A 12235-nucleotide genomic window follows, 5' to 3' on the forward strand; every position below is an offset into this window, starting at 1 on the left:
GGAGTTTTAAGAGGTTTTGATTGGGTTCAGCTGGCCAACTGAAAAGAGGCCTTCTTCCACATTCCGCCTTCATTTTGGAAAGCAAGCATTTGCAAGTAGCTTCAAAGCACTTTCAGGCTTTTCTTCCTGAAGCTGCTGTGTAAAGAAAAAACGTAACACAAGCACTTTATGAGTTACTTTACGCTACTGCACTTTTAGAACATTGTATGAAAAGCCAGTGCTGGATATGGTGTTACGTTGAATGATTATCAAAGTCTGACAGCTGAACATCGTCCCCACAATTATCTTCTCTGGCCTCAGAAATTGCCCCAAACATCAGGGGAGCTTATGGAATTTAATCATTTCAGGGTGGGATGTGAAACCTGCTATTCGTGCCTTCTCCGGACCAAAAAACCTACCAAAACTGTGCTACCAAGCTCAGTCTTTTTTATTTCAAGTAACAATACCTGTTGGATTCTGCTAGTATGTCTCCAACACCTTTTGCTGACTGCCACTGCTTTAACTGCTTCCACTCTTGGCAATGACACTGCATTCATAGCTTGACGACTTCGTAGAAGTAGCATTATACACTAGCATTTCCCCAATTACTTATGTAATACATCAAGGCCCCGACCTGACATACCAATCCCAGTGAAAATCCACAGCAGAAATATACTGCAGAGATACTAACAAGAATCTAATCCTGAGCTCAAAGACATTGGTGCTGTTAGTTAAATTTCTCACATAACTGCAGACAGAACACACTTTTTTAAAAAAAGGTGGTGTTACCATGGTCAGTGTGTCAGCATTTAAGAGCAGGCCAAGCCAAACTGCATGCATTTATGCACAGGTATCCCCACCAGCCTTATCACATACTTGCAACCAACATTAGATTGGATTTTAGCTAATTCATTACTAAAGATGAACTTACCTTCAGGCCTTTAACACTTTAACAAAGAAACAAAAAGCAACTGCTCAGAATTCAAGAGGCTGAAGGTGCTGAGATGATAAACCAGGCTAGCTCTCAGCCCCCAAGACAGTGGTGAAACTCACAAGAGAAGCCACAAAAACTTGAGAAGTAACATAATCAATTGGAGATCTTTAAAAACATAAATTGCCAGGAAGATAAAGGAATGTCTACCTTTTCTTTCTACAGCCAGTAACTACAAAGACTTGAGCAGCATGGTCTAGCAAGAAAAAAAACAACCCTGCACTGATTCACTGAAAGCAATGCAGACGTCAGCCAGGGATCCCGCTGAGCTGCAGCACCAATGTGCTCCTTATACACTCCAGGAAAGGGATTCACTTTGATTTGATGCATCAGTGTGAGGAAAATGGCATCTGAAGGCTGCAGATAAAAAGCACATGTCCTGCTGAATTAACAGTTGATACAGCTGTATATAACAGGACCATCAAGAATAGTGGCTGAACTTCATCATTCAAATGTGTCAAGCAATATTTTTTTTTTTAAAAAAAGGGTTCTCATACAACACTTCATATGTCAGTATATTAAAATCTGCAGAAAACAGCAACTTCAGTTCACTGGAAACAGTTCTCTTTTAATTTCACCATAAAAAAGCAAAATAAACTCTTCCACTGTAGTATTATAGCTTTTAATATTCCTGAGCTGCATTTTAGAAGCAAAAGTATTCTTAAATGGATTTAACAAGAGACACTGCAGCCTTGCTTTCCAACACAAGTAAAAATAATTTAGCAAGAAGGCCCCTTTTTCAAAAGACAATGGCTAGCTCTGTATATACCTGAAAAAATGCTTCAAGTGGCTCTATGTCACCTGAAGTAATTACAAAGCCAAATATATCAACAAAATAACAGAACAACTTTTCAACATTTTACCACCGTTTCTTACTTCCTACATCAGTGTGCCTCTCTTACATGGAAAGTATTATTATACAAATGGTATTACATGCCAGAATAACTTGGGCCACAAAGCTTGGCATCATACAGACATATGAAGGAATCACAGCAGTTTAAAAGATATCTTGCGTATCTTTATAGTGAGTTTTAAGAATTAAATGAAAGTCCTGCTATCCATCTCAATCAGCAAAACACTACTTTGTTAAATGTGATTTCATTGAATGCACCAGAAAGCATCTTAAATCAAATCTGTATGTAATGGCTTGTCATGTCTGGAGTTCCTATAACTGGCACACATGTACTTCTCAAGCCAAATTAGGTGATACAGAGATAAAAACTAAACTGACTAAAATCAAGGTTTAGAAAACCGAAAATCAAGGAAACAGGTTGGCTTTCAGCACTGTAGGAACTCGAGCACAAGCACAGGTTGTTATACCTACACTGTGATAAAAAACTAGAGAGAGACAACAATGCATGAAGAATCATCAAAAAAATCAGGCATCTATTTTCTTGGTTTGAGACTAGATACAAGTTAAGCATTGGTTGAAACGAATGTGTTTTCTATAGCAGTCAACACCGATGAGGTCTCATGTACAACTTCCTGGCCCTTTTGTCCAACCACAGCCTTTCCAGGGAGCCAGGGTCGCCACTACCCACTCCAAGTACTCCTTTGCTTATTCAGTGATCTCCTCCGGTGTCTTCGTCTCCTGCTCACACTTCTGTGACTGTGACTTCTTTCTCTTCTGTCTCGTTTACGTTCGCTACTGCGAGTTCTTCTGTAACGTGAACGTCTGGGGCTTACACTTCTTCGACGAGGACTATGGCTTCGTCGAGGACTGTAACTTCTGCTAGAGTGTCTATAATACCTCCTTTCTTTCCTGCGCTTTTCATCCTGATAACTCACATCTCTTCTGTGTCTGCTCCTCTCTCGTTTACCCTTACTGTCATCAGTGTTTATGCTGCTACATGAACGGCTCTTTCTTCTCCTTGGCTCCGTGCTACGTTTGCCCTGCTCACAGTGTGAGTCCTTCCTGCAGTTATTCTGGTCATAGCTAGAGAGGCTCTTCTGCTGCTGGTTATTGGCGGGAACACATGAAAGTACCCCTGAACTTTTCTCAGAACACCTCTCAGAGTTTGTGGTATGAAGTTTCTGACCTTCTTTGACATGACCTTTGTCATGAACGTTGCCATTCAAGTACTTGCATTGATTATTTACACTCTCGGGGGGTGCTACTTCTCTTTGAGAGCCGGAAGCCAGTTTGTCTGTAACAGTCTGTCCTGAGGTAGAAGTGATGCAGCTGGATGACACAGTGTGTGGAACACCACTAGGGGTTTTCAGCACGTCAGACCGAGATGCTTCAGTTTCTTCTTTGTTTTGATTAACTGCATCCATTTTCTTGCTCAGAAGATTGTTCAGTAGTTTCTCCCTCAGTTCCTTTTCTTTTCTCTGCAACCCCAGTGCTCTCTCTCTTTCCTCTTCCACACGTTTGAGCTCAGCCTCCTGGAGCCTTCGTCTCTCCTCTAGCTGCTGAAGGCAAATCTTTTCTTCATTATGTGCTTGCTCCAGAAGTTTTACTGTCTGAAAGATAGTCAAAGGGAAGGTAAAAGTAAACAAAAAAATATCTGTAGATCTGCTCATGCTTCCAAGTGATACTATAACACAAAAGCAGCAACATGGAAAGAAAATAAAATCTAGCAAACAAAACTTAACCATCCCAAAATAAAATGGTGGTTTCCCTCATAAAGGGAAAAAAACCAAAATCAACCAAACAAAAAAACCCACTAACACGCAACTGTTGTAAGGTGAAACATTAGTATCAGTCCACAAACTCTTTTCAGTGTTAATTTCTTCTAGTTATCTTCACAAGGCAAAAACAAGGCTTGGTCTTTATGGCTCCTTAATATGACGCCAGTAGCACACAAGCTAGAACCACCTGTGAAATCTGAAGTATGAGAACTCAGTTTTAAAATTTAAAACATGGATTTCTCTTAGTTGACTGCATTCTGTGGTCATAGATGACTTCACAATGAGTATGTAAAAACTAGCAAATAATTAAACACACACATATTATGTAGAAACTGATTTTCATTTTGTCAACCAGTTTAGAAACTCATACTGAAAAAGAAGGTTCAATTTTTTTGTTGTTGTTGTTATTCTGACCCATACAAGTGCCTTAGTATAGACCTCAAAACTCTGGGAGTGAAAGAAACACACGGCACTATTTTGTCAGACAACCTATCTCACAGCTACAAAGTTGCAAAACCTGCAAGAAGTATTTCTCCCTTCTAGCATATAACTGACCACAGAGCACTGTATGAGTTAAAAAACACTCCTGAGGCACGCTGGCATCAAGGATAAATAAACCCTGTGCTCTGCCACACAGTTTTTCATTTCTGTAGAAAACCCGTAACATATATTACATTACACCCTAACAGGACTTTATCCTAGTCTTAAGAAAATGCATCCTGTTCCATTGAAAAACAGGAATACTGTTAGAGAGACAGGATCTAACATTCAAAACCTTAACTGACAGTACTTTTCCTACAGAAAAATCATTCTGCACATTTTCAAACCTCAAATAACGAAAGCTCATTCTCTGAAACTGCAAAGAATAGCTAACAGAACTGCTGAAAGCCAGACAGGAAACAGCATCAAAACTGGAATTAGAAATAAGGAGTCTTGCATCTTATTCTCGTGTTTAGTTCACTTTATCAGGCTTACACATTTTTTCACTGGACTTAAGAGCAAGCCTGCCAATTAGTTTAAAAGTGAAATATGCTATTCAGAACTACAGGTTCTATTTTACTCTTCCATTTACTTGTATATGCATATTTTATCAAGGGAGAAATACTGTTTCATTGCACTTTTTTGAATTTTTGGTCTAAGGAATAACATCTGAGAGGTAATAAACCTGCCGTTTAATGAACAGTGCTCCCCACCCCCTCTCTAATCAGTAAAAGGCTTTGTTCTGCTGGGTTCTTCATTAGCTTCTGAAATAAATATTGAAGTTACCTTTGCCCTGCTTAGCAGTTCTGCAATTAGTCTAATGGACTGAAGATTTCTCTGAGCTAACAGGAGCTTCCTTTCTTCTAACTTTATCTTCTCTTGAAGTTTTTTCTGTTCTTCAGCTTGAAGCTTCTCAAGCTGCTTTTTGTTTCGTCGAACTTCACGATCTTTCTGTTTCTGTTCTCTCTTGCGCAACTTTTCTTCTCTTTTTTTCTCTCTTTCATATTCTTCAAGCTCTCTCTGCTTCCTAAAAAGAGATAAATATTTCAATCTTACCTAGAGCAGGTACAATTTTAGACTCCTACTCTATGTAAAAACATATTTTGTACTTGGAGTAATTTGTTTAGAAACAAACAGTAAGTTTGCTGATTACTGAAAAACAGTAGTAGAAAACAGTGAACATTTTAACCACCAGTTGTGACAGCAAACAATCATCAGTCTGTCAATATTTAAAAACAAGTTGGAATCCAAACATAAACCATGGCTACAACAAAAAAACCAATTTGACCAGAGACAATAACAATGCATAGGGCAGCTGGGCAGTGAATCATCATAGTGAGAAGAAAATTACCAAGAGGGTTGCAGAGGTTTGTGGGTTTTATTTCAGTCATTAGGACAAAGTGCTAACTTGTATAAAAAGGCCAAGGGTTTCTGAGGTCAGGTGTCTATGGCACAATTTTTATGAAATTTAGTATTTTGCAGATTCAGTATTTTGAACTGAACATAAGCATTGGTGATAATCTAAATAACCTTACAGTTTTAGAAACTGTTTAAAATCTAAACATTAAGCAATAAGAATTTATACACATCAAGGCAAATGGACATCATACAACCTCTGAATAGCTGTCTTATGACATTTGCACCCCTATACATTTTCTTAAAATGTCACTGTTAAGACGTGTTTGTATCCCATCTCTTTCCTGGGAAAATACTGATGTTAAGAACAAATGAGCTTTGTAATAGCAAAGTTACTTAGTAGTAGAACTAGCACACTATTTTCTATTCTCCATCTACAATGCACATTTTTCCATCAGAATGACTACACATCATTAAGTTCCCAGCTCTTGCAGTTACAGTTCAAGGAGGAAAAAAACAAAGGTGCAAAACACTCCTCCAAATCTCATAATCCCTGAACCCTATTTTCCTCAAAAGGACGGCAATATTCTCAATCAGTTTTCAGTGCTTCACTTTAGCTACAGGATTAGAACTCTGAAAGGAAAACTTGTAGTTATTTTCTATCCATTGATGCCGATATGAAGAAGCAACTACAGTTTTGTTGTGCCCGATTGTCAAAAAATATAACTGAGCAGTAAGCAGTACCTTTCTTCCTCTTTTTGTTTTTCCTCAGCTTCTTTCTCTTTACGTTTTTGTTCTTCTCTCTGTTTTTCAAGCTCTTGAAGCTTTTGCCTCTCAAGCTGACGCTTCTTAATCGATGCATCACTGAGGTGTTTTGTTGAGTCAAAAGAAACCTTTACAGGATACAATTGAAAACAGTTTTAAATAGATGAAGAAAAAAAAAAAATGGTCCCCAACAGCCTACACAATCCCCAGCAATTTTAACCTAGCACAAAGGCATCCAAACCACAGTGTAAATACAATCAGAAATATAAAAACTTTTTCAAAACAAAGGTATCTTCTCCATGTGCCCAGAGCAAGAATCAGAGCACTATAACCAGGTAACTGGGAACTAAATGCCTGCACACTAGCACAATCAGGTGTGTCCGATATCCAAAAGTAAACCCTAGTGTGGTTTACACCCTGGCTGTCCAATGTTTTTAACCTGTCAGAACAGGAACATCTAGAACTCTTTCAGCTCATGTATGCTACTAGGGACTGTATGGCACGAGGTAGAAACAGGCCTTAATAAAGGCCTCCCTTTCTGTCTAAAACTGGGATCCCTAAGTTCAGCAGAAGAAACAGTTCTACAACGTTCAGCACCTGGTTTAAGCAAGCGCCTCCCCAGAAATTCTAACACTGAGATTCCCAAATTGAGCTACAGTGAACTGAAGCTCCAAGTTTGAGACCAGGAGCACAAGACACACACATCTGAGCAGAGACCTGGGAAACACTGAGCTTCCAGGACATAGGAGCATACCTTGGCCATGTCCAGCTGTGTACTGGAACAGGACATCAGCAGACACCAAAGCTCTGGCATCCTAATCTCCCATTCTAGATACCACCTGTGTGTAGGCAAGGGTCTGTCATATACATTCCTGCAGGCCCATCATCATGAACCACGGGGCAGAGAACAAGGAGCACATACTTTGGAGTTTAATTTACCCAGGCTCTATATAAAATGATGTTTCACTAACAGGCTGAAAAGACAGACAGGTAGAAACAGACAAGGTGTTGTGACCTTGTGTGAAACAATTCTGTCCTGCCAGCACTGTTGAAAACACAGCCCTCTCTCTTTCCTATCAAATCACCAGGGCAGCTGCCAGGAAAGTGTGCTTCCTCTTACACAGCCAAACTAAATTTGGGAACCCTGATCCCCTGCATGTAAGCAACAGTTTGAATTTCACATCCCCTTGAAAACCTTGAGGGTCAAGGTACAGTTTATATGCTCCAACTAGTGAACATCGACATGAAGATAAAAAAATTACAGTATTTTACTTACACTGACTAAACTACAACTTGAATAAATATTTGCATGTTCCCATATCACACAAAGGAATACTCAAGCCTTTTCCTAAAAGACACTTTCTGATTCAATGAATGACTATTGAGCATAGTGAAATACATCCATAACATCTCCCTCAACTGACAGTTAAATGCACAGACCACTCCAAACATTATCAGGGCAAGTTTTCTTCAGGCCCTGCTTTCATAGACACTACATCTGAACAGACTGTCTTGTTCTCTCCTGTCATGATTGTATTTCCTAAGACAATGAGGTTACAGAAAAACAAGTATCTGACAAACTCAGTATGTAAATATTATTGATTAATCATACTGCATTCACAGGAAACTGCTACAGATTAACATTACCATTTAAAATTTTGTGGGGCCCTTCTGAATGTGAAGTACACTAGATTAACTGTGTATTCTTCAGACCATACAGGCTACGTGTATGTAAGCTTCACAGTTCTGATGCTTGCCTGGTAGAACCCATCATCAATGCAGGGACCAAATACAGATGCTGTGAAGCGCTCCCCAAAAATTTCTATTTGTAGTGAACACAAGAGAGAACAATACATTTTAAAGCTAGCCTTCTGGTGAAACGTCTGAACTTGTTCAAAATTAGAATTTTAAGTGAAAGTTACAAGATTTATATTATATTACTTTCTAAAAACTATTTAGCAGGTCATGTCTGTATGCTTGGTTCTTCCATCAAGTGGTTCTAATTTCTAGAGCTGTCCTGTTGGGGAAAGGCCGGGGGGAGGGGTAAGAAAGCCCAAAACCCCACTCACTCTCTTCATGTAGTCTAACAACACATTTTTCTTCCATCATTCTCCTTTACAAGTTCTATTACGACTGTTCCATAAAACCACTTTAGTGTTGTTGAAGTCACCCGTTATCACACTACAGCAGATGCAGGTCTTAAGCACTAGGGAAATTACATTTAGTTGTACTTGGTTTTTCACATGGATACTCATAAAGAAGTCTGCAGTTTCTCACCTTTATATTGCAAGCCACTGCTTTGCCATCATCACCTTTATACATCAACTTCATCCCTCGCAGGGCATTCATGGCCTTAATGAAACCTGCGTACTCTCGATACTGAACGTAAGCTTCAAAATTTAAATGGCCTCCAAAACTAAAAGTGTGAAAATTTCTGCCAGTCATTTCCTCTCTGTAAGGGTCCAGCATAGGTATGTCCACATTACGTATTTCTCCAAATTTCTTGAACACTTTTATAAGCACTTCTTCACTTGGCTTTTCGGAGCCAGAGTCCTTTGCTGCAAACCACTTACAGGGTAAGCCCTCTAAGTGAATAGTATCTGGTCTTTCCCCTGGCAAAGTTTCATTCATATCTTTTGCATCACGGAAAAACGAGTCCCAGTCATGTCTGGTAGGAAAGTCAATCTTATATTCTGCAGCACGGACTTTTAAAATGTCAGAGAAGCCACTCAGCTTTATCGTTTTGCCATCGAGGCATGCCAGAAAAGATTTGACCAAACTTTTGTTTTCAACCTCTCCTTCAAACCGGATGAAATCCATCGTGCTTTTAGAGATCCGCAGGGTGGAAAACTGATGAGTTTGCACCATCCCTTTCAGTCTTTCCATCACTTCCCAGTTTGAAATGGATTTTCCTGGTTGTTTCAGCTGAGGAAGTGCCACACTGATGGTCATTTTTGTAATGGGTTTAAGGTACAACCCACACGGAGCACAGAGCTCTACAGCTTCTGATGTATCATGAACTATTGTTGCAGCAGCCATAACACAGAAAAAGCATAGGATAAAAAAACATAAAAGATGCAAGTTTAAGTTGCAGGCCAACAGTAGTCAAATAAAACAGCCCTTATCCATAAACAATTGAATTCTTTGGCCATTTAACCATTCCCAAGTTAAAACAATGTCTCTTAATACAGGAGTCAATTAGAGAGTTAAAATTGAAAAGTACAAACATCTTAAAACTACTTTACAACCACTAGAGCCTGTAAGTAATTAAACCTCAGTAAGGCCTCAGAAAAAACCGCAAGAAGCTGATGACAATCTTAGGAATACATGAAGTTGGTATGTGATGGCTCAGAAAGCAGCTACCCTTTCTCAGGAATGAGGAGACTGGCGGAGCGATGTCACGCTGCTTTGAAGTTCACTTATGTAAAGATCAGCAGGCTAGCGCCGAGGCGGGTCCCGCGTTCTCCAGCAGGAAGGCTTGGGAGGTCTCTGCAACGAGAGGAAAAGGCCCTTTTATTTAAAAGGCGGAAGCCCCACCGCCCTCCCCCGAGCAGCCTCACCGGCACAAGGCAGGGAGTGCCGTGAGTCACACCGGCGCCAGCGGGGCCGCACAGCCCGCCCGCGGGAAGGCCGCCCGCTGTCTCGGCGGGAGGAGCCCGGACGCCGCGGCGAGACGCCGGGGGGGCCCAGCGGGGAAGGCCCCGACCCCAACGGCCGGCCCGGGCCACCCGCACCCTCCGCCGCCGGCTACCCGTTGCGCTCCCCGGCCGCCAGAGCCTAGAGGCGCCCCGCCGGGCCCCTCCCGCCGCCCGCCTCACCCGCAGCCGGCGGGCCGGGCCGCGCCGCCCCCACAGGCGCCCACCGCCGGCCCCGCGTGTGCCGCCACCCCCGGCCCGTGCCGGCCCCTGCCCCTCCGCGCGCCGCCGGGGCCGCTTCCGCTTCCGTGTGGCGCAGCGCTCCGCGGCCGGCCAGGGGCGGGCGCGCTCGCCACGGCAACCCTCTCTATGGCAGCGGCGTGATGGCGACGCCTGGCGGCCGGGCGGGGCCGCGGGCGGGGGCTGGAGGCGGACGAGCGGGAGTGACGGCTGCCTTCCGCGGGAGCGCGGGGCTTGTGTCTCGCTTCCCCCCGCGACGGACGCGGTACGGCGCGCACGCAGCCGCGGTGTGTGAGCGGGACTGTGTCCCGGGGGGCGCTTGTCATCCGCTCCCTTCTCACAGCCGGGGCGCGGGGGCAGGGGGGGCCGCCCGCAGCCGCTGGGCCGGGCCGGGCGGAGCCGAGCCGAGCCGGCTGAGGTCGCCAGCCACAGGCAGGGAAGCCTCCAGCGTGCTGCTGACCACGCATTCCCAACGATTTGTGCTTTTCTGGGAGACAAACCCGAACTCTGTGTTGATGAAAGAAAGGCACGAATCGACAAGACGTAATTTAGTTGCATAAACGTGAGGAGCGCGATTTGAGGTACATGGGTCTGGAGAGTGCGCCGCAGGACCTAGAGAAAACCTGACTGCAGTGTCAGCTGGAGGTTGTGCTGGGTACTCGAGGGCATCCCACATGGCAGCAGGCACGGCAGGCAGACCGTGAATTGAGCCCTCGGTGCCACCTGGGGGGCCGTGGGGTCTGGGTGCTGCTTGGCTTTCAGCTGCTGCTCTGAGGTCATGTGGGTCTTCTCAAGCCCTGGGCTGAGCCTACTGCACCTTAGCTGGCATCTCCAATACCCCAGAGCATCTCGATGGACTCAGCCCTTGCTGAGAAGCCCTTACAGGCAAGAAGCTGAGTCCTGCTTCTAGTTTGCAAGTAGCTATCTGCATGCAGACACGTGAGTTCAGAGGCCTGAGTCTTTTTCAATGGTATCTTGGTGTCCTTAATATCCAGGAACTGTTTAGTCAACTGGCATCTGAATAGGAAAATATTTCCCTTTCTTCTCTGAAATAAAAATATGGAAAGTATTGATGTTTCTTCACATAATCGTTCATCAATAAATATTTAAGGCACACCAAAGCACATGTCTTGAATGTGCTCTCATCCTGCACTGGTCCTCAGTTTAGAGCAGTGAAATAAAGGTGTTTAAGTGGCAGTAGTGAGCACAGGGGACAGTTGTCCATTTTGTGCTCATTTGCTTTTTATGTCTGCTTTGCCCACCATACAAATGACACAAAGTATTTTGTAGGCCAGCAGATCCTCAAGTACGGTTCTTAAATGACCTTATACTATTTTTCAGATAACACATCAGAGCTTCTTGCTGCAGCTTTACCATTGGCATGTTCCTCATACTTGGGTTTACCGCAAGTGGAGGTTGCAGAAGTGGCCACATATGCACAGGAGAAGGCCTGCCTCCATTCCATGGCCACCACCCTCCAGATATGTGCTCCCACATGCTCAGAGAACGCCAGTGTCAACACTGGGGCTGCAGTTGCATGCCCCTAACTACCTCTCTCAAGTTCCTGCTCCTCATCCCTAGCCCACAAGTTGTTCCTGCTGCTGCTGCCAACCTCCTGCCCTCATCCAGCGATTCACCCACTGCAGAACTTTCCTGCTCCTGTGTCCTCGTTTCAGCTGGGACAGAGTTAATTTTCTTCTTAGTAGCTAGTGATGTGCTGTGTTTGGGATTTGGTATGAGAACAATGTTGACATCACACTGATGTTTTTAGTTGTTGCTGGGTGATATTTATATTAAATCAAGGGCTTTTCGGTTTCTTGGGCCCTGCCAGTGAGTAGACTGGAGAGGAGGGGACATGGCAAGGACAGGTGACTCAAACTAGCCATATGATGTCATGCTGAGTATATAAGCTGGGAGAAGAAGCAGGAAGGGGGGGACATCCAGCATTATGGCATTTGCCTTTCTGGGTAACTGTTACACATGACAGAACCTGGCTTCCCTGGGGATGGCTGAGCACCTGCCTGCCCTTGGGAAGCAGCGAACGAATTCCTTGTTTTGCTTTGCTTGTGTGCGGGGCTTTTGCTTTACCTGTTGAATTGTTCTTATCTCAACCCTTGAGCTTTAAATTCCTTTCTGATTCTCCTCCCCATCCCTCTGG

General features: G+C 43.4%; 1 protein-coding gene across 4 annotated transcripts; it reads right to left on the minus strand.

The window, feature by feature from the left end:
• Positions 1-1517: 1517 nt before the first annotated feature.
• Positions 1518-10175, minus strand: AKAP17A (A-kinase anchoring protein 17A). 4 transcript variants are annotated; one of them, XM_055802367.1, is made up of 6 exons: positions 10021-10175; positions 9566-9691; positions 8480-9222; positions 6182-6330; positions 4868-5108; positions 1518-3433 (listed from the first exon to the last, which is right to left on the minus strand). In XM_055802367.1, exons 3-6 carry the CDS (start codon positions 9152-9154, stop codon positions 2504-2506), a joined length of 1995 nt encoding a protein of 664 aa, XP_055658342.1. In that variant the 5' UTR covers positions 9155-9222; positions 9566-9691; positions 10021-10175; the 3' UTR covers positions 1518-2503. The 4 variants fall into 4 exon arrangements, with proteins under 4 accessions (XP_055658342.1, XP_055658340.1, XP_055658341.1 ...); XM_055802365.1 differs by having other exon boundaries at positions 8480-9691; XM_055802366.1 differs by having other exon boundaries at positions 8480-9691; positions 10065-10105.
• Positions 10176-12235: the final 2060 nt, after the last annotated feature.

Source organism: Falco peregrinus, chromosome 4, assembly GCF_023634155.1.
Source record: "Falco peregrinus isolate bFalPer1 chromosome 4, bFalPer1.pri, whole genome shotgun sequence".
NCBI lineage: Eukaryota > Metazoa > Chordata > Aves > Falconiformes > Falconidae > Falco > Falco peregrinus.